The sequence below is a fragment of the Dryobates pubescens genome, chromosome 3 (genome assembly GCF_014839835.1).
Source record: "Dryobates pubescens isolate bDryPub1 chromosome 3, bDryPub1.pri, whole genome shotgun sequence".
In the NCBI taxonomy this organism is placed as follows: Eukaryota; Metazoa; Chordata; class Aves; order Piciformes; family Picidae; genus Dryobates; species Dryobates pubescens.
In genome coordinates, this window is record NC_071614.1 from 13,590,472 (window position 1) to 13,615,412 (window position 24,941).

General features: G+C 52.6%; 1 protein-coding gene across 1 annotated transcript in view; it reads left to right on the forward strand.

Annotated features, from left to right (window-relative positions):
• The window catches only part of ABHD3 (abhydrolase domain containing 3, phospholipase), a 44,358-nt gene extending 26,056 nt beyond the window's left edge, over positions 1-18,302 (forward strand). Inside the window, exons 7-10 of the mRNA XM_054180145.1 lie at positions 5,015-5,188; positions 6,063-6,111; positions 6,196-6,361; positions 16,290-18,302. Coding sequence (XP_054036120.1) covers positions 5,015-5,188; positions 6,063-6,111; positions 6,196-6,361; positions 16,290-16,468 — 568 coding nt within the window. The 3' untranslated portion in view covers positions 16,469-18,302. The remainder of the gene's footprint in view (positions 1-5,014; positions 5,189-6,062; positions 6,112-6,195; positions 6,362-16,289) is intronic.
• Positions 18,303-24,941: the final 6,639 nt, after the last annotated feature.

Sequence of the window (24,941 nt, forward strand, 5' to 3'; positions counted from 1 at the left end):
GTTGTGAGGCAGGTGGTACTCAGACTTGCTGTAGCCTGGCTGCTCTCCAGAAAGCTCAGCTAGAACACACAATGGGAGCACAGTTGCTTGGAAAAATCCCTGCTAGAAGCTAGGAGCAAGGTTCAGACAACCTCTTTGAGGGGAGTCAGAGGAGAAGAGAACTACCATTAGGAACACTGCAGACACTGAGGCTTCCCTTCTGTCTGAGCAGTGTCTGGAGGGGGCAGCTGTAGCCCTGTGTATTGACATTCCTCCGCTAATGACTTGTAGGAGCTTTGGGATAGACACAGATCTGTTCAAGCAATGCTGTTAGTGCTAATCAAATCAAGAAGTCACTTGGAAGCCTTTAAATCAGGTCAGTCTTTTTCCATTCATGCTGCTGGGATTTTGCCTCTCTTCAGCATGAAGACATTCAAGTCTCTCTAGCATGCCAGTGCCTGCCTTGCTGGGAAGCCCACAGTTGGGCACAGTACTCCAGATACAGCCTCCTAAGTGCCAAATACAGGGCAGCTGTCTCTGCCCCAGACCTGCTTGTTCTGCCCTTAGAGCTGCAGGCTGCATTGCTGAGCAGGCTCAGGCTGCCCAGGGCTTTGCCAGCAGAGCGCTCCCAGGGCAGGGACTTTCTCCCAGGCTTCCCTTCCACCTTCAGGATACTGCCTTCCTGAACTCACTCAGCAGTTTTTGTTCCTCACTTTGGTCTTCAGCCACTCTTGCTCAGCTTCCTGCTCTGCAGAATGCGTCACACTGGTGCTTGATGCTCAGCTAAGGGCAGACAGTTCTCCTAGACCCTTCCCAGACCTTTTGCCCATTAGGCAAACATGGGATGCTGCCCAGCAGATCCCTGACCAATTTAAAGCCATCTCTGCAGCATTGTAATCCCACTGCTTACCTTCCCCATGCACTTCTGATCTTCAAAGTTCACCATCAAAAAAATCCCTGCAGCCAAGGCTGTTCTGCACCCTCCTGTACCTGGCAGCTTTTTCCTTCCATGGAAAAGGTCCATAGAACATTTCCCCTCTGGGGTCATTGCTCAAGCATCACAAGATTGTCCTCAATACTCTTCAGAAATCTGCTCTGCTGTGCCTTGCAGTGTTGTTCCAGTTGATGTTGGCATCGTCACAGTTCACTGTGCCCAGTGATTGTGAAACTTCTTCCAACTCTCAAAGACTTGGATTCTCTAATTACTCCTCTTGGTCAGGAGATCTGTAGCAGGGACTTCCATGCTACTCTCTTTGCTAGCCCCCTCTCTGATTTCATACAATCACAGAATTACTTCAGTTGGAAGACACCTTTAGGCTCATTCAGTCCAGCTCTACCAAGGTTGGGGCTAAGCCCTCAGCACCACAGCTTTGCCTCCTTTGAAACACCTCCAGGGATGAGGATTCAGCCACCTCCCTGGGCAGCCTCTGCCAGGCTTTGAGAACCTTTTCAAGGAAGAATTTTCTTCTGATATCCAACCTAAACCTCCCCTGGTGCAACCTGAGGCCATTTCCCCTTCTCCTATCACTTGTTCCTAGGGAGCAGAGCCCGACCCCCACCTCACTGCAGCCTCCTCTCAGGGAGCTGTAGAGAGCAGTGAGGTCTCCCTCAGCCTCCTCCACTCTCAACACCCCCAGCTCCCTCAGCTGCTTCTCCCCAGCCCTCTTCTCCAGACCCTTCCCCAGGTTGGTTGCCCTTCTCTGGACCTGCTCCAGCCTCTCAATGTCCTTCTGGGAGTGAGAGGCCCAAAGCTGAACCCAGCACTCAAGCTGTGGCCTCAGCAGTGCTGAGCACAAGGGGACAATCCCTGCCCTGCTTCTGCTGGCCACACCATTGCTGCTCCAGGCCAGGCTGCTTGTGGCCTTCTGGGCCACCTGGGCACCCCCTGGCTCACCTTTAGCCACTGTCAACCAACACTCCCAGATCTATCTCTGCAGGGCAGCTTTCCAGCCACTCTGCCTCAAGCCTGAAGCATTCATGGAGTTGTTGTGATCTGTTAGCTCTGAACTCTGAAAACTTGCAGCAGAAAAAGGTTCTGTGCATTTAAATGGCTTCTTCCTCTAAGGGGCAAACCCTCCTCTTGAGGGTTAGATGCTCCTCTTTGCATTTAAGGCTCTCATGAAGAGTCTTTCTGCAGCCATCATGTCTGCCTGTGAGTCTTTCATGTCTGTGATGCAATGCAGTCTTCTGTGACTACCCCCAGCCTGCTTCCTCCTCCTGGTTTCTCCCATGCTGTGTTGGAGCATGGACTGGCACAGGAGCTGTGCTGCTTTCTCAGGGAAGTGTGAGAACCTCCCCCATGGTGCTGTCACTTGTATGCTTCATCAGGGCCTGTCAGGCTTTTGCTTCTGTTCAGATATTGCTCTCCATCCCTTGCTGAACCTAGTTAAAAGCTCTTCTTGACAGGGTTAGCAAGCCTGCTGGCTCTTACCTCACTTGGCAGGCTCTCTCTCCCCAGCATGCAAAACATCAAACAACCTGGTGTGCTGCACAAAGCCTTTCCTTGGGGATGGTGAGAGCCACAGATGCTCCTGCAGGAGAGGTTTGTTTCAGTGCTGCCATCCATGCTTGGAGCACAGTAGTTCTTCATGGGTAGCTTCACATGTGGTGCATCAGTACAGCACAACCAGGAGCACCTAGGGTGTAGCAGGGGAAGCAGCAGAGCTGCAGGGCTGAAGCTGCAGTAGAAGCCTCAGTCCTCAGCATTATTTCTGTCCTTGGATTAACCTAATTCTGGTATGCTAAATAGTGGTGGAGTGTGCCAGGATGGCACAGGGGATCTGTGTTGTGTTCCTGGCTTTTACTTCTGCTCCACCACTGGGTGATTTTAGGCAGGATGTTCCACCTTCTTCCTGCAGTCTGCCTGTGAACCCTGCCCCACAGGAGACAGCTGATGCTTCATTGTACAGAAAGCTGGAGGAGCCTCTGACCAGCCCCATGGGGACTGTTTCTGTGCTGCAGAATTAATTGGAGCACTTGCCAGTTGAAAATGAAGCAAGAGCAGAGATCTCACCAGGGGTGCACTGTGAAAATCATCCACTTGTCTGAATCTTGCAGCAGCTTTTATTACCTGTCCCTTGTCAGGGCTGTCTGAGTCGCTGTGAACCTGCACAGCACATATCTGCCCCACTGCAGAATTAAAGGCAGCATCCATTTCACAGAGGTGTAAATGCAACTGAAAGCCCAGATGTTGTGCTGCTGTTCTTTGGAAAGGGGCTTAGTTTTTCAGCAGAAAGATTCCTGGGTCACTGTGGCACATTCATGCTGTGAACTGTGACAGACAAGCTCCTGCTTCTCCTCCTGCAGCTTGTTCACTGCTTCCTGGGTCAGTGTTCTTGCAGGGCAGAGGTGGTGACTCAGTGCCTCCTGTTCTGTGGGTGAGAGGGAACATGTGGCACCTGGCTCCTAGATGGGCCACAGGTGACTTTCCTTCTGGGGTTTAGTTGTGTCAACTGGTGGCAGGAGCCCACCCCCAGGTGCTGTTTGCTGTTCTTTGGCTGCTTGTTGCTACCAACTGGCAAATCTTTGGTGACACCACAGACTGGATTCCCTTTGGTGCTGCTGTCCTGTGATCTAATAGGTAGTGCAGGGAGGGGGAAGTCTCTCTGATAGCAGCCTGGTTCGTGGTGACTTTGCTACAGGTTGCTGTCCCCTGAAGCATGGTAGAAGAAGCCAAGGCACAGAGTTTTGTTGGTCCAGGGAGCTATGTGAACTTGTAGAACTTGGAGTGCTTTGAGTTAAAAGTTTGGTGTGAAGCTGCTGGTTGTAAGCTTCAGGGTCTCAGGCAGTGAAGTAAGACCTGCTGCTTTTCTGTTAGTAATGTTGGGGTTACTCTCTTCCTGCTGCTTTCATTTTTCCTCACTGGAAGAGTCAGGTACTGATGAACTCTCCCCTTTTCCAGTGCAACTACACACTGGTAGTAGGCTGCAAGCTGCAGTTGGTCAGAAAGGCAAGGCTGAAGCCACCTCATGGCTCAGAGTTTTGTTCCACTGGTTCCACCCATTTCCCATACCTTGTGCTAAAGAACAGTTGTGTGACGTGGGGCACTCCCCAAAGAGGCTGATGGGGAGGTAGGTGTGCCAGGGGCAGCTTGTGTTTGTCAGATTGACCAGCTCAGGGAGACTTAACAGCTTGTAAGATGGCAAAACTCGGTGGAAGCTTGGGCACACCTGCTCCATGAGTCAGAGACAGTTATCTGACCTTTCCTCCCTTTAGTGATGCAGACAAGACTGGTCCAGCTCTGCTTACCTCTTAATGCACATCCTCCCACGTCCTCTGTGGTGCACTCAGTTCCTCTCTGACTGCAGGGAGGAAGCAGACTCCAAGAGCCATGGGTTGGTTCCATCAGCTGCCTCTTAGAAGCATTTGGTACAGCTGGAGGGCTGAGACAAGCAGCTGTGGAGAAGCAAAGGATGGCTGATTGCTGTGTGTGCTTTACCTGGGAGCAAACACTTTGGTGGTTTCTGTGTCTCAGTTTAAGGAGTGGGATGGAGCTCTTTAACCCTTCTGAAAGGAGTGGGACAGAGCTCTTTAACCCTTCTGAAAGAAGTGAAAGAAAACACTCAGGAGTGGATAGGATTGGGAAGTGTAAATGGAAATGCAATTCAAAACTACCTATTGCAGTGCAAACAAATAAAATACACAAATCCATACCAAGAAAAGCCTCCTCCCCAGCCATGCCTTAACACCCAGACCTAAGTGCTCTTTTCTCCCCCACACAATTGCTCCTTACATTAGGCCCAACCAGGCCAGGATTGCATAGGCAAAATCAGCCAAAGCACTCGAGGCTGCAGGTAGGCTCCAAATCCTCCCTATGCCAGAGAGAAAGCTCACAGGCTCCCAGGAGCAGGGAGAAGAGAGAGCTAGCCATACAGCCAGCTTGTAAAGAGACAGCACAACTGTGGGACAGGATAACCATTCTACACTTCCCACTCTATCCCTGGACCTCTCTGGTCCTCTTGGAAGACTTCTCTATGGCTCCTGAAGGCAATCCAGCCTCAAACCATAACATTCTGGTTTTTATTTCTGTTTGTAGCATGCTCCTTTTAAATTACCTGGGCAAAACTGGCAGAGACACTCCCTTGATGGCAGCTGCAATCTTCTCTGCAGGCTGGAATGTGTTTGAATCTGTAGAATCTCTGGAGAAGCCTCTGAACTGGCTTCTGTTCAACTATTACTTGACTACTTGTCTACAATCTTCCATCAGCAGGTGAGTTGCCTTCTGCACTATTTAGAATTACAGAGGTGTCAGGGTTGGAAGGGACCTCAAGGCTCATCCAGTTCCAACCCCCCTGCCATGGCCAGGGACACCTCACACTACAGCAGGTTGCTCACAGCCACATCCAGCCTGGCTGCAAACACCTCCAGGCAGGAGGCTTCCACCACCTCCCTGGGCAACCTGTGCCAGGCTCTCACCACCCTCATGGGGAACAACTTCTTCCTCACATCCAACCTCAGTCTCCCCACTTCTAGTTTTGTTCCCTTTGCTCCATTTAGCAAGGTGGCAGGATGTCAGGATGAGCTCTGCAGCAGGTGCAGTGGTGTTGCCATGATGAATGCTGTCACAGCTCTTCATCTGGCTGTTCTCTGTGCTTTGCTCCCTGAGTTTTGAAACCAGAAGGACCTTTGGCAGAAGGAATTGTCATCAATGTGCCTAAACCTGGGTGCTCCTCACAGGCCCCAGCATGAAACCAGTGTGCTGCTGTCTTCATGGATGCTTTCATTTTTGAGACATAATATTGACTTTGAGTATATGCAAGTATAACTTTTAAGTTGCAGAAGCAAGGAAAAGACTGCTTCAGCCTTTGCTTTATAAAATCAGCCTGCATTTTGTGTTCCCAAACACTGAGTTCTCTTCTCAGGGGCACCTCTCTCGTGGCTCATGCAGATTTGGGTGCTGCTGGCCTGTGTGTGTGAGTGAGCAATTCTTCTGCTCTTGGAGTCCAGACAGGTTTTTAATATGACAGAAAATGAAAGCCAGGCATCTTCTTGTTAGGGAATGGTTTGTCTGTGAAGCAGAGTTCTTCTCCATCTAGTTATGTAGCAACACCCAAGGCCTCCAAGTTTTCTGTCTTGCTTTTCAGGCATCGCCAAATGCTGGAGCAGTTATTTGACATGGACCTGGTGATGAAGGTATGTGACAGTGCTGCTTCTGCTCTGGCTGGCTGCTGCTTCCCAGGTGCTGACATAGTTCCCTGTCTGAATTCTGTCCTTCAGGCTAGAACTGTAAGAGAATTTGATAAGCAATTCACCTCAGTCATGTTTGGCTACCCTACAATTGATGATTACTACGAAGATGCCAGCCCATGCCGCAAGCTCAAGTCCGTAGGGATCCCAGTGCTGTGTCTAAACTCTGTGGATGATGTCTTCTCACCAGGCCATGGTAAGTTTAGCCACTTCAGAATACATTTATCTGTCTGTGCAATCATTAAGACAAATGACATGGCTCTCAGTTCCTTCCCAAGCTTAGGGGTGGAGGTGTCTTTAGATGTTGCTTGTACATAGAATCAGAACCTCTGGGGATGGATCAGTCTTGCAGTTTACTGACAGTGTAAGAGACAAACCAGCTGCTGACAGAGACCAGAATGCAGAAGCAGCTGGAGTGGCCAATCAGTGGCCATGAGGAGACTTGTGAGACCCTACCTGCAGCACTGCCTCCAGTTCTGGTGTCCCCAGCATAAGAAGGACATGGAGCTGCTGGAGCGGCTCCTCCTCCAGAGGAGATCATGAAGATAACTGGAGGCTGGAGAACCTCCCCTGTGGGCACGGGCTGGGAGAGTTGGGGCTGTTCACCCACCCTGTTCCCTGTTAGCTCTGGTTCCTATTTTTGCTCCCTCTGCTCCAAAGACAGCCTCCATAGTTTCCTAAGAGTGTGCTGCCCACTTGTTTGGCTATCAATCTGCCTGTCAGTGTTTCCTGCCCTTCTCCACCACCCAACTTTGAAATGCTGGCCAATTTCAACCTTCCCTGACACAGAGCTAAAAGCCTCCAAGATGCTGAATTTCTAAAAGCCTTTGTCTAAAAAACCCAAGTTAGTTGCAGTTGAGTAAGTACTGTAAGTATTGCACTGCCTGCTGAAGTGTGAAGTGTGTACAAATATAGGCTGGGTGAGGAGGGGCTGGAGAGCAGCCTGGAGGAGAAGGCCTTGGGGGTGTCAGCTGATTAAAAACTCCCCAGGAGCCAGCACTGGTCCCTGGCAGCCCAGAGCCAGCTGTGTGCTGAGCTGCAGCCAGAGCAGGGAGAGCAGCAGCACAGGGAGGGGATTCTGCCCCTCTGCTCAGATCCCACCTGCAGCACTGCCTCCAGCTCTGGTGCCCCAGCACAAGAAGGACCTGGAGCTGCTGGAGAGGCTCCAGAAGAGGCCATGAGGGTGATCAGAAGGCTGAAGAACCTCCCCTGTGGGGCCAGGCTGAGAGAGTTGGGGCTGTTCAGCCTGGAGGAGAGAAGACTCTGGGGAGACCTCAGAGCAGCATTCCAGTACCTGGAAGGCTCCAGGAGAGCTGGGGAGGGACTTTGGACAAGGGCTGGGAGTGCCAGGTTGAGGGACAATGGCTTTTTGCTGGGAGAGGGGAGATTGAGACTGGAGATGAGGAAGAAATTCTTTGCAGTGAGGTTGGTGAGACTCTGGCACAGGTTGCCCAGGGAGGCTGTGGCTGCCTTCTGCCTGAAGGTGTTCAAGGCCAGGCTGGATGAGGCCTTGAGCAAGCTGGGCTGGTGGGAGGTGTCCCTGCCCATGGCAGGGGCTTGGAACTGGATCTTTAAGGTCCCTTCTAACCCAAACCATTCTATGAATCTGTGAAAATAAAGAAATGTGCAGGTGGGGTGTGAGCTCTCTCACTCTAAGGAAGGTATCAGATGTGATATGCTCTCAGAAGCCCCAGTGTCTCCTCACCAAGGATGAAGAGAGTCTATGCTGAGCAGCATGGGTGCAGATGTCTGCTCTGCAGAGTTCAGTGGAAGTGAAACAAGCAATTATTTTACTGCCATTTTTCAGTCCAGGCCCTACAAAGAACGTCTGGGAGTTGCTTGTGCTTCAGTGCCACTTCCAGCATCTGAAAAGGAAAAGAACAAATGTTGCTTAGCTGTAGGGCTCAGCCTGGGGTAAGGTGAGCTCTTAGAAGGAGCCTTTTTGAGATGAATAAAAATCCAAATAGAAGATGAAGCAGCAATATCAGCTAGTGACAGGCTGAAGGCTCTGGCTCCGAACCTCTCCTCTCCAAACCTCTCGAACCGAACCTCTCCTCTCCAAACCTCTCGAACCAAACCTCTCCTCTCCGAACCTCTCTTCCCTTCCCTTTTTCTGCCAAACTCATGATCTTTATCCACATTTTGCTTTGGATCTGAAGATCAAACCCCTGTTGCTAGCTGCTTTAGGAAAAGATGCTTGCTCCTGCAGTCTGTGTATGGGGCACAGTGTCCGAGCAGGGAGAGCACTGCAGCGAGCAGCTGCCGGAGGGGTCAGGCTTCAGCAGGGAGCACTTGACACCTCTGAAGGTAAAATTTATCCCCTTGGATTTCTTTCTGGGACATTTTCTCCTGCCACCATAAGTCAAGTGAGATTCTTGTAGAATGAGTCACGAAAGCAAAGTGAGGAGGGAAATGGATTAGAACAACAATGGGAGGAAGGAACTGGAAGAAGCTCTGTGTGTGCACTGTTCATCTGTGCCCAGAGCTCCAGTACCTGCAGAAGCAGGCACACACCTTGGAGTCCATAGTGTGGGGACCTGTGAGAGGCAGGTGTGCCAAGGAGAGCAAAGGCCACTCCACTGGAGAGAGCTGGAAACAGCCTGGCTGAATCTGCTCTTCAACAAAAAGCATCTGTGCCTGAGCAGGAGAAGGAGCTGGCAGCCACCTACTCAGACTGGTTTTCCCTAATACAAAGTGAAAAATGCTGAGTTTGGATTAGCCAAGCTACCTGTCAGCTACCTGGGCCAAAACAGAGCTTAAACAGATCTGTAGCAATAATCTTCCAGAATGCTGCATGCACCTTCAACAGGTCAGGGCCTTCCTGGACAGAGTGAGGCCCTCTGGATTTTCCTGGCCTCTATGCCTTTGGGGTTTTTTCCCTTGAAATTGGCTAGTTGCTGTTTCTGCACCCAGCAGAGCTCCAGCTGTGGAACCCCCAGTACAAGAGGGACATGAAACTGTGGGAGAGGGTCCAGAGGAGGCCACAAAGAATAGAATAGAATAGAATAGAATAGAATAGAATAGAATAGAATAGAATAGAATAGACCAGGTTGGAAGAGACCTTCAAGATCATTGTGTCCAACCTATCATCCAACACTACCCAACCAACTAAACCATGGCACCAAGCACCCTATCAAGTCTCCTCCTGAACACCTCCAGTGATGGTGATTCCACCACCTCCTTGGGCAGCCCATTCCAATGGGCAATCACTCTCTCTGTGTAAAACTTCCTCCTAACCTCCAGCCTAAACCTACCCTGGTGCAGCCTGAGACTGTGTCCTCTTTTTCTGGTACTGGTTGCCTGGGAGAAGAGACCAACATCTGCCTGTCTACAACCTCCCTTCAGGTAGTTGTGGACAGCAATAAGGTCACCCCTGAGCCTCCTCTTCTCCAGGTAAGCAACCCCAGCTCCCTCAGTCTCTCCTCACAGGGCTGTGTTCCAGACCCCTCACCAACTTTGTTGCCCTTCTCTGGACTCACTCCAGCAAGTCAGCCTCCTTCCTAAACTGAGGGGCCCAGAACTGGACACAGGACTCAAGGTGTGGCCTCACCAGTGCAGTGTACAGGGGCAGAATGACCTCCCTGCTCCTGCTGGCCACACTGTTCCTGATGCAGGCCAGGATGCCATTGGCCCTCCTGGCTGCCTGGGCACACTGCAGGCTCATGTTCAGCCTACCATCAACCAGCACCCCCAGGTCCCTCTCAGCCTGACTGCTCTCCAGCCACTCTGACCCCAGCCTGTAGCTCTGCCTGGGGTTGCTGTGGCCAAAGTGCAGAACCCGGCACTTGGATGTGTTCAATCTCCTGCCCTTGGACTCTGCCCATCTGTGCAGCCTGTCGAGGTCCCTCTGCAGAGCCTTTCTACCCTCCAGCAGATCAAGTCCTGCCCCCAGCTTGGTGTCATCTGCAAATTTACTGATGATGGACTCAGTGCCCTCATCCAGATGATCCAAGGGTGAAAGCACCTCCGCTCTGGGGACAGGCTGAGAGCTGGGGCTGTTCAGGCTGGAGAAGAGATGGCCCTGGGGAAACTTTGGAGCAGCCTTCCAGTACCTGAGGAGGGTTCAGGAGAGCTGGAGGGGGACTTCTGAGAAAAGCCTGGAGGGACAGCATGAGGGGTGATGGCTTCACACTGGAAGAAGCTGGATTTAGATTGGCCATTAGGTAGCAATTCTTCCCCATGAGGGTGGTGAGGCACTGGAACAGGTTGCCCAGAGAAGTTGTGGAGGCTTCAGGCCTGGAAGTGTTGAAGGCCAGGCTGGATGAGGCCTTGAGCAAGCTGGGCTGGTGGGAGGTGTCCTTGCCCATGGCAGGGGGTTGGAACTGGGTGACCTTTAAGGTCCTTTCCACCCCAAGGCAGTGTATGTTACCATGTCCTTGAGATGAGAGAGGATGGGACCCTAAAGTCTGTGTCCAAAGACAAAATCTGCTCAGTGAGTCTGAAGATAAATTTTTGTAGGTCTTATGACCCTGGGGATGACTTTCCCCCCAGTGCTGCAAGGTGACTGCTCTGCTGTGCCATGCTTCTGCTGTTAAGTGTCTTAGGGAACAGTGGCTTCACCTCTATATTTAGCTTCAGCTCTGCGGTTTCTGTTCTGAAGCAGAGTAGTGACTGTGGCAGGAGCAAGCTAGCTAACAAGCACCAGGAACAACAGCAGTGGGCCAGGCAGGGTGCCTCGGTCCCTGCAGGATCTGCTAACCTCTTCCAGCCTGTGGTCCCTGGAACTGGGACCTTTGTTAGCTAGATCAAAGCTACTGCAGATAACCCCATTCCCTTAATTAGAATAGAATTAACCAGGTTGGAAAAGATCTTTGAGATCATTGAGTCCAACCTATCACCCAGCACCATCTGATCAACTAAACCATGGCACCAAGTGCCTCAGCCAGGCTCTCCTTAAACACCTCCAGGGATGGGGACTCCACCACCTCCCTGGGCAGCACATCCCAATGGGCAATCTATGTGAAGAACTTCTTCCTAACATCCAGCCTAAACCTCCCCTGGCACAGCTTGAGGCTGTGTCTTCTTGTTCTGGTGCTGGTTGCCTGGGACCCCCACCTGGCTACAACCTCCCTTCAGGGAGTTGGAGAGAGCAAGAAGGTCTCCCCTGAGCCTCCTCTTCTCCAGGCTAAGCAACCCCAGCTCCCTCAGCCTCTCCTCACAGGGCTGTGCTCCAGACCCCTCCCCAGCCTCGTTGCCCTTCCCTGGACATGCTCCATTGTGGAACACAACCTCCAGCTCTCAAGAGCCAGCCACAAAATTCAATCTGGACACAAGGAAAGAGCTTTTTGTTGTGAGAGTGGTCAAGCACTGGCATGGAGAGCCTGGGGGGGTCTCCATCTATGGAGAGACTCAAAACCTGCTGGGATGCACTCTTGGTTGGGCATCTAGGTTGAGCAGGGAAGTTTGACAAGAGATTCTCAAGGGGTGTCTTCCAGCCTCAGGACTTAAGTGGCTGTGTAGTTTGACTAGCCAAAAGATCTGAGTCCCCTAGAGTGCAGCTGTGGCAGATGTTCCCTCCCTTGAAGCTGTTTTTTATGAGAAACCTGACTCCAGTGGAGTACAGGAGAGGTCTCTTGTCTGTGATTAAGCATCAAACCTATCACAGAACCAACAAGGTTAGAAGAGACCTCAAAGATCATCAAGTCCAACCTGTAACCCAAGACCTCATGACTACTAAACCATGGCTTCAAGTGCCACATCCAGTCCCCTCTTGAACACCTCCAGGGATGGGGACTCCACCACCTCCCTGGGCAGCACATTCCAGTGGCTAACAACTCCCTCTGTAAAGAACTTTCTCCTCTCTCCTCAGATGCCCTAAAAGTCCTGCAGTGCAGGGCAGGTGAGGTAGAACACCATGAGGAGCTTGAAACAAGAGGTGTCAGAGCTGGTTGTAATGACTGTGCTCTAACTCTGACCCTCAGCAGCCTTTCTCCAGGCAGGTGTTTGGGTGGTGAGCAGTAATTTATTCCCTGTTCACAGAGTAATGCTGCTGGCCATCAACCCTTGTCCCCCTGGTGACAAAGCTTACCTGAGGGAGGTCCAGGATGAGCTGATTTGCAGCTAACAGCATGGCTCTGTTCTATCTGCCTGCCCTGGGCTGCTCCTCTCTGTGCCTTGCACCCTCACTGTGAACCTCGTGCTGGCAGCAGGCACAGGGCTCCCTGGTGAGCAGCTGGGCAATGCTGGTTGCTGCTGTCACTGCAGTTCATTCATCTCCACACTGGTGCAGCTGCTTCATGTTAGCACACATGATGGGCTGGTGCTAGTCTGGGAGGTGACTGTGTGCTGGCAACTGGCTTGGTTGTTCTGTGTGGACATGTGCAAGGCTCTGGCAACCAGAGGCAGCTTCCACTCAAAACTGTACCATGGATTCAAAGCCACAGAATTGCTTCTCAACCAGACCCCAGCCTTTTGCCAGCTTTGGGGACTGGCTATGTCATCTCAAACTTCATCTGTCCCAGTAATACCTACCAGCCTCTAGGCTCCTCCTCACCTCTGTTGCAGAGAGCTGTAGTTTCCAGCAGCTGGGAAACAGGTCTAGAGAAGTCATTAGGGAGAAGGCTATTCCAGAACTCCTTAGGGAGAAGGCTGTTCCAGAATTCCTTTGTGTTTAAACATCCTTTGTAAAGCCAGCCACATCCAGCTTCCTACAGCAGAGCTTAGGGAATGCAAACCCAAGTCAGCTTAGTTACTGCACAGCATGGACCTAAAACAGACACTTCCCTGAAGCAGTGTGGCTGCTGTGGCCTCTTACTCCTGGTCACTTCATCTTAAGCAGCCCTTTGGTGCCCTTTGCTCTCAGAGCTTGGCAGGTGATTGATCTGTAGGCAGGTTCTGGAATGCAATCCTCATCTTGGCCCACGCTAATGGAAACAAAGGCTGCAGGCTGCCTCTCTTGCTCTCACTGATGGACATGAGCCACTGCTTTGGGAAACAGCTGGCAGAGCCCAGGCAGCCCTCCCCTGTGAGTGTGAGCAGTAAATCAAGCAGATGGAGTGGCAGCCTTCATGGTCAGTGGCACATTTCACTTTCCACCTGAAGTGGCCTTTTTCTCCACAGTGACTTTAAGCAGTGTACCAGGCTGCAGTTCACTCCCCTAACACTTAGCTGACTGCCTTGAGCCCAAGGTAAAAGCCTGCCCTTCACACTGGGTACCATGGCAGCTCCCTCCTGAGCCACTGAGCCAAAGGAGTGCATGGCTGGAGCCCAGCTGCACTTTATATTGAAGCCTCTGGACCATTTCTGTCTGGCTCAGGTGTTATTTTCTATCCTATTATGTAAAGAGCACAGCTGGGTGAAGTTGTCTGGAGGGACCAGCTGGGCAGGGAAGGGCCAGGGGGATAACACTTAGGGTAAGAGTGTGAAGAACAGGGAGAAGAGAACCCAACAATGGGGCAGGAAGTCTGCCAGCAGTGACTTGTTGAAGCTGATGCTCAATGGATGCTTTTCTTTGCTCTTTGCCAAACACTGTTTGCAAAGAACATGCAATAAATGCTTTTGAATGAGGTGAGTGCACAGGAGCAGGCCTGTGCCTGCTGCTCAGGCAGCAGTGCAGAGTTTGGTCAACAGAAACACAAGTACAAGGTTACACGTGGACAACAATGAACAGGAGCATCCTGTGGCACACCATCCTCTATCCCGCAGTGCATCACACCCCCTGCTCCATCCACCAGCCCTCTACACTGCAGGGTTTGCTCTGCTCTCTTGTGCAATGTGTTGTGTTGTAACAGTCCCTGGAAACAGCCCTGAGCAGAGCACTGCCACCCCTGCCAGGCAGCATTTGCGTTTTGGCACTGGAGAGCGACACAACATTCAGGTCCCTCCTGAGAAGCTGCAGAGCAGGAAACTCTGCTGGGGGGGAACCATACAAGTGTTGACTGTACCAAAGCCAACTATGCCAAGGACAGGCTCTCCTGTGCTCCACAGGGAGCTAAGAGCAGAGAGGCAGCAGCAGGTCAGGCTTGGCACCTGCACAAAGTCCTGACTGCAGAGGGAAGCAGATGACTGCTGCACACTCAGCACAGTGCTGCAGCTGGTGGCAAGGGCAACATTGTGTGCAGACTCATGTTAGTGAGAACAGGGAGAGACGCCCTCAGGGTGGGGAAGATGATGTTTGTGTAGCTCACACCTCTCCTGGTACAGAAGATAACCGACAGCCTAGGAGGGAGCTGCTGTAGCTGTGTGGGGGCAGGCAGCACATGGCACCCACTGCAGTGTTGCCACTCAGTCTGGGAATCAATAATTAGCCACCAGTAAACAGATCTGAGAGGTGTCACTGCCCTGGCAATCTCAGAATGACAGCTGGGCAGAGGTCACAGTGAGCTTTGTCTGTGAAGGCTTCCTCAGCAGAGGAGATATTCCTTGTCCTCTCCCTTCCACAGCCCCAGCTGAGCAGTTTCTTCCACATCTTGGCATGCTCTGGCAGGGACTGACTCTTGTGTTTCTGCACCATCTTACCCAGAGAAGAAGTGTGCTGAAGCCAGGGGCAACTGATCCTGAATCCATTCAGATCCATGGAGCTCTCAGGTTCTCTCTGATTCCTGGAGCTCAGGCCTGTGTCTCCTCACAACCCTTCCCCATACCCTTGCCTTTAAGCCTATCCATCAGTCCCCTCAGTCACCAGGGAGAGAGCTGCAGAGTGGCTGTGGAAAGCAAGATTCAGTGTCTAAAGCAGGAATGGGGAGCTCAGGCTTGAGTCTGGTCCCCACTTCCCTACTGGGATCCTGTTGAACATGGTCAGTGTGCCACCAGAGGGAAAAGGAGTGTAGGGGGCTGGGTACAGAGAAGTGGGCAAGCTCCCATGAAGGTGCCAGAGGCTGCCAGGGCTCATGGCCACTGTCCTTGAACACTGCTCCAGGGGAGCCAGGTCAGAGCCTGCTGGGCAGATGGACACCGCCAGAGCTCCAGATGGACACCTGCTGGGTCTGGGTGGTGGAGATGATGCCTGTGCTGGATGGCAAGAAACAGCACATTGTGGTCTGCATCTCTTGATGGCAGCTGGGCTCTTCCCCACCCAGGCTGGCAGCCCCCAGGCTTTTATATCCTTGGTTTTCCCTTCGAGTTTTTGCCTCAGTAGTGCTTCCAGAGGCCCAGATGATGCAGCTAGGATCTGCACTTCTGCAGCTGGTCCAAGGGTAAGTCAAGGACTGCCTGTAAAGGCAGTGAGAAGGACAATTTCTTCCACCTAGTGAAGGATCGGAGCACTTACTAAATGCTGGTATCTAGATGCAGACTGAATCTCACTGTGACAGTAAAGGGTTTGTGTCTGGAATGTCCTGCAGAAGGCACCTCCAAAGTTCATCCAGTCCAACCCCCTGCCAGAGCAGGGGCACCCAGGGCAGCTCACACAGGAACATATCCAGGTGGGCTTTGAATATCTCCAGAGAGAGAGACTCCACAACCCCCTGGGCAGCCTGCTCCAGGGCTCTGTCACCTCACAGGGAAAAAATCCTTCCTTCTGTTTCCATGGCACTTCCTCTGCCTCAGATTCCACCACTGCCCCTTGTGCTGGCTTTGGGCATCCCCCAGCAGAGCCTGGCTCCAGCCTCTGGGCACTCACCCTGCACAGCTTTAGCAACAGCAAGGAGGTCACCCCCAGGCTCCTCCTCTCCAAGCTACAGAGCCCTCAGCTCCCTCAGGCTCTCCACATGAGGAAGATCTTCCACTGCCTTCAGCATCTTTATGGCTCTGTGCTGGACTCTCTCAAGCAGTTCCTTGAGGTCCTTCTTGGTCTGAAGGGGTCAGAACTGGACATAATATTCCAGCTGTGGCCTCAGCAGGGCAGAGTAGAGGGGCAGGAGAACCTCTCTCAACCTACTGACCACAGCCCTTCTAATCCAGCCCAGAATGCCCTTGGTCTTCTTGGCCAGCAGAGCACATTGCTGGCTCATGGTCATCCTCCCATCCACCAGGACCCCCCAGGTCCTCTTCCCCTTCACCACTCTCCAGCAGGTCAGTCCCCAACCTATCCTGCTCCATGAGGTTGTTCTTTCCCAGGCAGTGAAGTGTGTGATACTGTTGTGCACATTTAATCATCCATAATATGAGACACTGAAGAGAAGCTCTTCAGTGGCTGCTGTCTCAGAGGAGCAGAAGGACTCACACCTTTCCCCTCTCCTTTTCAGCCATCCCGGTGGAAGCTGCCAAACAAAACGCGAACGTGGCTCTGGTGCTGACGTCCTGTGGAGGCCACATTGGGTTCCTGGAAGGGATATGGCCCAGGAAGTGCACTTACATGGACAGAGTCTTCAAGCAGTTCGTGCAGGCTGTGTTTGAGCATGGGAACAAAATCTTTAGCATGTAGCTTTGGACCACTACTCTAGCCCAGGGGCACGTTCTGACAAGGGCAGTTAAGCTTAATGCACAGATTTTAACTCCTGTAAGCCAGCAAATGGATGAAGTCCATTACTACATGCAAAAATATTTTTTGCCTAAGATTTTGTAGCAAGGAACTAAAATACTCTGTTGTCACTTTTGTATTTATTTTTAATATGCCTTACTAAGAATGACCTTAAATGAAAGAGCATCCTGCATCCATCGAGCTGCACCTAACCAAAAGCAACAAGCAGACGGATGCTAAGTCCTCAGCCTTTTAGTTTCAAGCAGTGCACATTTAGGAGACTTAATTTAGATGGCTTTTACTGCTGGAATGGCAGCACTCAGCAATAGCAATAGATTCTCTTGGCACACCTAGGCAGTGGGAGTTGGCCCATCCCTCAGGGGTGAACACCTGGAGTGATGGCAACAAAAGAAGCAAGGAGCACAGAGAAGATCTGGTTCTTAAAAGAAGTCCAAATTTCAGCATGGCTTTCCCAGAGCATTAGCCTGAAACCTGCTTTTGCTGTTCTGCTCCAAGAGTATTCCTAGTTAGGGCTAGCTGTTGGTTTTTCAACTCTGCCAATGTCATCCTTGTCTTACATGGTTGGGTTTTAAACAGCTGATTTCTAGTGTTTACATATAACCAACAGGTTCATTTTAACCAGTACTGTAACACCTCTGTCATTAGCAGGCATCTTGCATTCCCCAGCTGGGTGTAGTGTGACACACTGTGCAGCCTGAGGATTCTCCCTCCTGTGTTCATATTATCCTGCCAGAGTGTTTCAGTTGTCAAGAATAAGCACTGGGACACCAGGGAATGCTGATATCATCTGCTTCACATTAAAGGAAAAGAAAAAGGGATCCAACCCTTTGTCTCTGCTGTTGTTTCAGCTCATTTCTGAAGAGAATGTAACAAGCTGCTCAAAGAGAGCTGGGTTGGAGGTGGGAGCCTCATCCCTCTGCCTGATCATTTGTCAGCACTGCAGCAAGAGCCTGTCACTCACTGCAGCCTTTGCAAAGTGATTCCTGCCCTGCTGGCTGCTCAGGGGCTGACCAAGGCCCTGCTGCTGTCCTCAGCCCTGCAGAAGAGCAAAGCTGAGCATGGAGGGAAGAGGCCATTTGGACAGAAAGTGTTCTGAAAGGGTTGGGAAGGCCTCCATGAGAGCATATTAAATCCTAAAGGTGTTTCAGCAGCTTCTTTGGAGCTCCCACCTTGTGCTGAGCACTGCTTTGGGCCTGGGCACACAGGAGGAGGCAGCAAACGTGCCTCTGCACGTTTCTTCCCTTTTGAGCAGGGTCAGCACAAGGAAGTGTGGACAAAAAAGCAAGTCAGGACTTCAGGCTCAGGCAGCACCTAAGCAGTCCTCCTGCAAGGCATTTCCTAGGAACAGCAAAGGAAGAACAAAAACACTTCTTCAGAAACAGAAATTGGGGCATGGCACAGGAGAGCTGCTTCTGTCAGGTAGTCAATCAGAAAGGCTTTCAGGGTCTGACTTCTCACTGTCCCTTGCCCAGATGACAAAGAAGTCTGCTGTGTTTTTTTTCCTCTGGTTGTGGAGATGAGCAGTTGTGAAAGCAAAACAGAATGCTGAGCATGTAGCTGCAGGCCATGGGATCAGTCTGTCAGTCGGGTGCCTTATTTGTTCTTGCATTCATTCCCAGGTTTTATGTTGATCCACACCCAAGGAGCAATAAACAGTGTATTATTGAGCATTGTACTTGTAAAGCTGTCTGGGGGCAGCATCCAGTGTTTAATAAAGGTAAAACCACTGACATTTAAAACAGACCTTCCTGTTCCAATAAAAGTAACGTGGTTAATGGCAGAACTGCTGCCCCTTGGCATTGTCTTATTTCACTTAGGGCCAACAATCCCCTACAGACATTCCTATCTAAAGCTATAAAGTTTGGGGGGGAATGTGGGGTTGTCCCCAGTGGAAAGTGTTTTTCCTTACACCCCCTTTGGGAAGATGACAGCTGACAGGATGTTAGGGGTTGGAAGGGACCTCTGGAGATCTTCCAGTCCAACCCCCTGCCAGAGCAGGACTATAGAATCCAGCACAGGTCACCCAGGAACACATCCAGACAGGGCTGGAAAGGCTCCAGAGAAGGACACTCCACAACCTCTCTGGGCAGCCTGCTCCAGGGCTCTGGGACCCTCACAGTCAAGAACTTCCTCCTCATGTTAAGGTAGAACCTCCTGTGTTGGGGTCTATATCCACAAGATGCTTTGCCAAAGCACTCTGTGCAAAGTGGCCACCAGCACATTTTATTGTGGGTAGCTTCAAGCTTTTCCCAGTCAGATTTTCTGAAAGATGCAAAGCAGACACTTGCAGGGGGCTGACAAGCTCCCCAGAGGTGCCATCAATCTTTTTCCTGTGTAAGGTCCTTGTACAGAGTCTCACCAGAGAGCCAAAGTGGAGAAGGTGACCCTTACTCAAAACAGTGCAAACTCAGAGGGTCTGGATTGGGCTTTTCATCGACTCTCAGTATCCACCCAGCCAGGGAGGTGCAACTCAAATATATGGAGGTGAAATTACGCTCTATGAAAGTGGAACTCCTAGCCAGGGAGGTTTAGCTCCAAGCCCAGAAGATCTTGGAGGTGAGAGAAAATTGTTAGTGATCAATGGACTCATTGGTGCAAGGACAGAGTACAATGACAATGACATTCCCAGTCACAAAGCTTGCAGACGTCTGTTGAACTTTCTTCCTCATGCAGAATCAGAGAGTAGCTGAGGTTGGAGGGGACCTAGTCCAGTCCAATCTCCCTGCTCAAAACAGGACACAATCTGTACGTGCTCCAGAACATCCTCCTCTTCTTGGTTTGCTCCTGGAGTCAGTGCAAAGTACTGCTCCTATCTGTGAGGCCTTCAGCCAGCCATGAGCCATCTGTGACCTCAGCTGTCAGCACCAGACCATAAAGACCAGGACTTAGAGGAATCATTGCTTCCACTCCTGAAAACCAGAGAAACTGAACATCCTCAGTTTCACAAAGGAGAATCTGTTCCTGTGACTGAAGAACAGCTAACCCCTGGTGTGTATTTCACACAGAGGCTCTGGTTTAGAGCAGTCTCAGGTGTGGCCTGAGCTACCTGGGGCATTGTGTGCTGCCCCAGGGGTGATGCAGGGTTGATGTCAGCACAGGGTTTCAGCAGTTACTGCCTCTTGATGTCAGTCGCAGGTTCCCTGCTCATAAGAGCTGCCTGATGAAGAGCGGGGCAGGGTGGGAGGATGTCAGCTGGTCAGCTGGGGCTCCAAGATTGGTGTGCTTGCAGGACTGCTGTGACTGAGCCTGGGACCAGGAGCTCAGCCCTGTAACCACGCAGCCCACCCCAAGGCTGCATGTTCACAAGCAGCTGCCTGTTACCTGCTCTTTTGTGTCAACTGGGAGGCTTGCTCCTCCAGCCCTCCTGCCTCTTCCCATCCTCCCTGACTCCAGTGATGTTGGCCTCAGCCTTTCTGGCCCCAGCTGAGTATGACCAAGTGTTTCCCCTGGGTCCATGTTTTGCTAGCTCAGTAAGTTCAGTTTGCTTGCCTGCTGGGGTGCCTCAGGTGCTAGATGGAGGGTGGCATGAGGGAAGGAGTTGGGAAAGGGAGGAAACTAGGGTGGGAGGCTTCCCCTGCTCAGTGAGTCAGCTCTTACACAGGGGCACTGCATCCCCACAAGCTGTAGGCTGAGCACTCTGCAGCCAGTGGGGTGAGCCAGGCATCGGCTGAGTTACTGCTGCTCTTCCTGCAGCCCGGAGGCACTCCAGCAGTATCACAGCAGCACTAAACGAGGCTCAGTTAAAGTAAAATGCTTGTGGGATTCAATCTGTCCTATCCACATCCTCCATGCATGTGGATGCAGTTCTTCCTCCGTTCCCAGGTCCCTGGTTCCACAGCAAATCCACGCTTAAGCCCTCCAGTCCATGCCTACCACAGCTGAGAGGAGTCAGCTCCTGCGGAGCTGCTCCAGTGCCTCCGAACGCTGCCACCCCCTGTGCAAGCCTGGGAATTCACTCCTGCTCTTCCTTCCCACAAAGGGACTTCTCTCAAGTGATGGGATTTGACGTCGAATCCTGCCTGACCACTTCCCTGAAGCACCGCAGCTGACTGCTCCCTGGAGGATGTCAGGAAAGGCAGCTACACTTGCTCCAGTTCCTCCGGAGGAGGGACAGGAAAACATCAGGTTAAGTGCACAGCAGCACTGATAACAGGATCCAGCACCCTCCAGGAGGCTTGGAGGCAGCTCAGCTTCGTCTGGAAAGTCTCCTTCATCAGGTTTCTGTAGGATAGCAGGAGACCACACAGGCTGGCACCCAGCAGTGTCCTGGGCTGATCCCCAGCAGCCTGGACAGCAGGGGCAAGGAAGGGATTCTGCCCCTCTGCTCTGCTCTGCTGAGACCCTCCCTGCAGTGCTGAGGCCAGCTCTGGAGCCCCCAGCAAAGAAGGACATGGAACTATGAGAGCAGGTCCAGATGAGGCCATGAGGATGACCTGAGGGCTGGAGCACCACTTCCATGAAGACAGGCTGAGAGAGTTGGGATTGCTCAGACAGGAGAAGGCTCTGAGAAGACCTTAGAGCAGCTTTCCAGTATTTGAGGAAGGCTACAGGAAAGCTGGGGAGGGACTTTGGACAAAGACACGGAGTGAGAGATTCACAGATGCACAGATTGCACCAGGTTGGAAGGAACCTTCAAAAGTCATCTTGTCCAACCCCCTGTAGTGAGCAGGGACACCTCCAACTAGAGCAGGCTGCCCAGGGCCACATCGAGTCAAGGACGGGACAGGGGTAATGTCAATTCCAGTTAGACACTGGGATAAAATTCTTCCCCATGAAGGGGGTGAGGCACTGGAACATGTTGCCCAGAGAAGTTGTGGAAGCCTGGAGGTGTTGAAAGCCAGGCTGGCTGGGGCCTTGAGCAAGCTGGGCTAGCAGGAGGTATCCCTGCCTGTGGCAGGGGGCCGGCATTAAGTGATCTTTAAGGTCCCTTCAGCCCACATCATTGCAGGATCCTGAACACCTCTGTGCTGCGTTCAGCAGATCATCACACACTGCAGAGGAGCTGCTACCAGTCAGTAACATTTCCTCCTATCAGCTCTTCCAAAGATTGCAGCTGCTGAAAGCTTCCATTTGTCTAAGACAAACCATGTTTGCATTGAGTTGTGTCCAGGAAGAGAACCTAACAAGGAAGACAGTTAATAGAGAATCACAGAATCATTGAACACCAGCAGACCTCCACAGCTCATCCAGTCCAACCCTCCTGCACTCAGCAGGGACATCCTCTACCAGATCAGCCTGCCCAGAGCCCTGTCCAGCCTCACCTTGAGTGTCTCCAGGGGTGGAGCCTCAACCACCTCCCTGGGCAACCTGTTTCAGTGTTCCACCAGCCTCGTGGTGCAGAACTTGTTCCTCACATCCAATCTCAGTCTGCTCTGCTCTCATTTCAAACCACTGCCTCTCATCCTACAAAACACCTTCTAGGCAGCACAAACTCTCTCCAGGTAATTTGATCCATATGAAAAGCTGTTGATGCTATTCAGCAGCTTCACTGCAATTAATCCCACAAATGTGACAGCCACAGAAATCAATGTTAGGAAGAGGCCTAAGAAGTCCACTGTAAAAATCAAAGTCACCACTGCTCATGTACTTCAGAACTTAAGAAAAGAATCTTTGCAGAACATCTGTGCTGTGTCTTCCAGGTGCTAAAATACCTGCATGGTCTCTGCTGGGTCAGCAAAGTGTACCCAGAAGTCTGGGAAGGAGAAGCCTCTAGGAGAAACCCTGCCACATGCTGCCACTGAAAGACTTTTCTTCTACCCTCTGTCAGTCATTGATAGGTTGGCCAGGGCCAAGGTTCCTCATGTGTTAACAAAGCCAAGCCTGGCTCCAGCACCTGGGTCACAACATTCCCAGGAATGCTCTAGGCTTGGGGAAGAGTGGCTGCAAAGTTGCCTGGCAGAAAAGGACCTGGGGGTGCTGGTTAGCAGCAGCTGAAGATGAGCCAGCAGTGTGCCCAGGTGGCCAAGAAGGCCACCAGCAGCCTGGCCTGGATCAGCAATGGTGTGGGCAGCAGGAGCAAGGCAAGGACTATCCTCCTGTATTCAGTGTTGGTGAGGCCACAGCTTGAGTGCTGGGTTCAGTTCTGGGCCCCTCACTGCAAAAAGGACATTGAGAGGCTACAGCAGCCCCCAGGCTTTTATATCCTTGGCTTTCCCTTCAAGTTTTTGCCTCAGTGGTGTTTCCAGAGGCCCAGATGATGCAGCTAGGATCTGCACTTCTGCAGCTGGTCCAAGGGTAAGTCAAGGACTGCCTGTAAAGGCAGTGAGAAGGACAATTTCTTCCACCTAGTGAAGGATCAGAGCACTTACTAAATGCTGGTATCTAGATGCTACTAGGGGCACAGAGCTTGCACTCATCCTGGCCTGCATCAGCAATGCTGTGGTTGGAGGGAACAGGGCAGGGAGCCCAGCCCTGTGCTCAGCACTGGGAAGGCCACAGCTTGAGTCCTGGGTTTGATTTTGAGGCCCTCACTCCCAGAAGGGCATTGAGAGGCTGGAGCAGGTCCAGAGAAGGGCAACCAAGCTGGGGAAGGGTCTGGAGAAGGGGGCTGGGGAGGAGCAGCTGAGGGAGCTGGGGGTGTTGAGTGTGGAGGAGACTGAGGGGAGACCTCATTGCCCTCTACAGCTCCCTGAGAGGAGGTTGCAGTGAGCCGTGGGTTGGGCTCTTCTGCCTAGTCTCAGGTGATAGGAGAGGAATTGTCCTGGAATTGTGCCAGGGGAGGCTTAGGTTGGAGATGAGGAAAAAATTGTTTGCTGTGAGAGTGACCAGGGATTGGCAGAGGCTGCCCAGGGAGGTGGTGGAGTCCCCATCCCGGGAGGTGTTCCAGAAACCTGTGGCCATGGCACTCGGGGCCACAGTGGGGTTGGATTGGTGGTTGGACTGGATGACCTTAAAGAACTTTTCCAACCAAAACCATTCTATGATTCTGTGCTGTTCTCCTGTTGCTATGCAGTGATGGAACACACATCACCGTGTGAAGTTACAGGCAGCTGAGGCTGTGTCTGTCAGGAAGCAGAACATACTCACAGGAGAAACAAACTGCAAAGCTGCTTCCGGGTGAGACCCTTACACACATACTCCATGAATTTCAGGTAGGGCTGGCTTGAGGTCAGCCCCAGCGCAGTAACATGGATGGAGTGCAGTAGGTACATGAGGTAGTTCTACATCAGTATTCCAGTTAGGAGCAGCAGTGCACTTCTGAAGGAAACCTTCTGATTGCTTCCACTTCTCATACTGGGTCGTGGAGTGCACACAACTGATTACTTTGGAAGGAAACAAAGCTGGCAGATGCACCCGCAGCACACAGCCAGCATGCTCCAAGCCCAGCAGTCACTGCAGGCACAGGACTAGACCAAAGCTGGGCTGGGCTGGTTTGTCCCTGCTCTGGAGTTTCAGTCCCCCCCAGAGCTCCTCTTGCCAGTGCAGATGTAGGCTCAGACATGGAAACATCTTGAGGCAATAAAGCCACAAGGTAAGGTTAGGTGAGGTTGAAATCCATTACCCAGTGTAGCAAGGACTGGAATATCCCAGACAAGAGGAAAAAACCCACGAGTCCACGGGTGTGCAAGAAGGGAGGCTGTGAAACACAGCTTGGAAATGAGCTAGCCGGCACCTGCAGGGCTGCTGCTCAGTCTGGGGAAGGAAACTTCCCTGTACTGGAAGAGGCTGTGTGACCCCGCTGCTCCGGAGCGAGCGGCGGGCTCCGCACAGGACCAGGCTCCCCCCGCAGGCTCCGGAACACAGACAAGCACCGGGGCAGCACCGAGCGGCACGAAGCTGCACCGGCTGCTGCCGCCCGCAGCTGGGCCGGTGGGCAGTGCCCCCAGAAAGTGCCTCTGCACCCTCAGAGGAGTGCCCAGAGAGCACATCCAGTACAGCACCGAATCTGCCAGTGAGCAGCGCTCCACAAGCACCCGGAGAGGGCTGAGCGAGCACCGCTGCCCGACCGCCACCAGCCCCTGCTGCCGCGCTCCGAGCGCCAGGCCTGAGCTGGCCCTGGCACACCGCCGGCCCGGCAGCACCGCCTCGGCCGTCCCTGGCCCGTCAGCAGGCGCGGCCGGGGCCGCCTGCGCCCCTCGGGTCTGGCAGGAGAAAAGCCTAACGAAAGGCAGAGCGCGGCGCTCAGCACCCGAGCCGGGCCCGCGCCGCCGCGGGGCCCAGCGCTCCGCCGGTACCGGGAGGCGGCGACAGCGCCTCCCCAACAGCCCCTGAGGGGCAGCTGAGCAGCGCCGGGGTCGCGGCCGCCGCGACCGGCAGCCCCCAGCCGGCCTGCGCCTGGCACAAACCGCACCGCGCATGCGCAGCGGCTTCCCCCGCGGAAGTGCCCCGGCCTGGGCGTGGGCCGGGGGCGGTGGGGCCGGCAGGGCGGGGCGGGGCGGGGCGGGGCTGCCCGCGGCCCGGATGTGAGCGGCGCTGG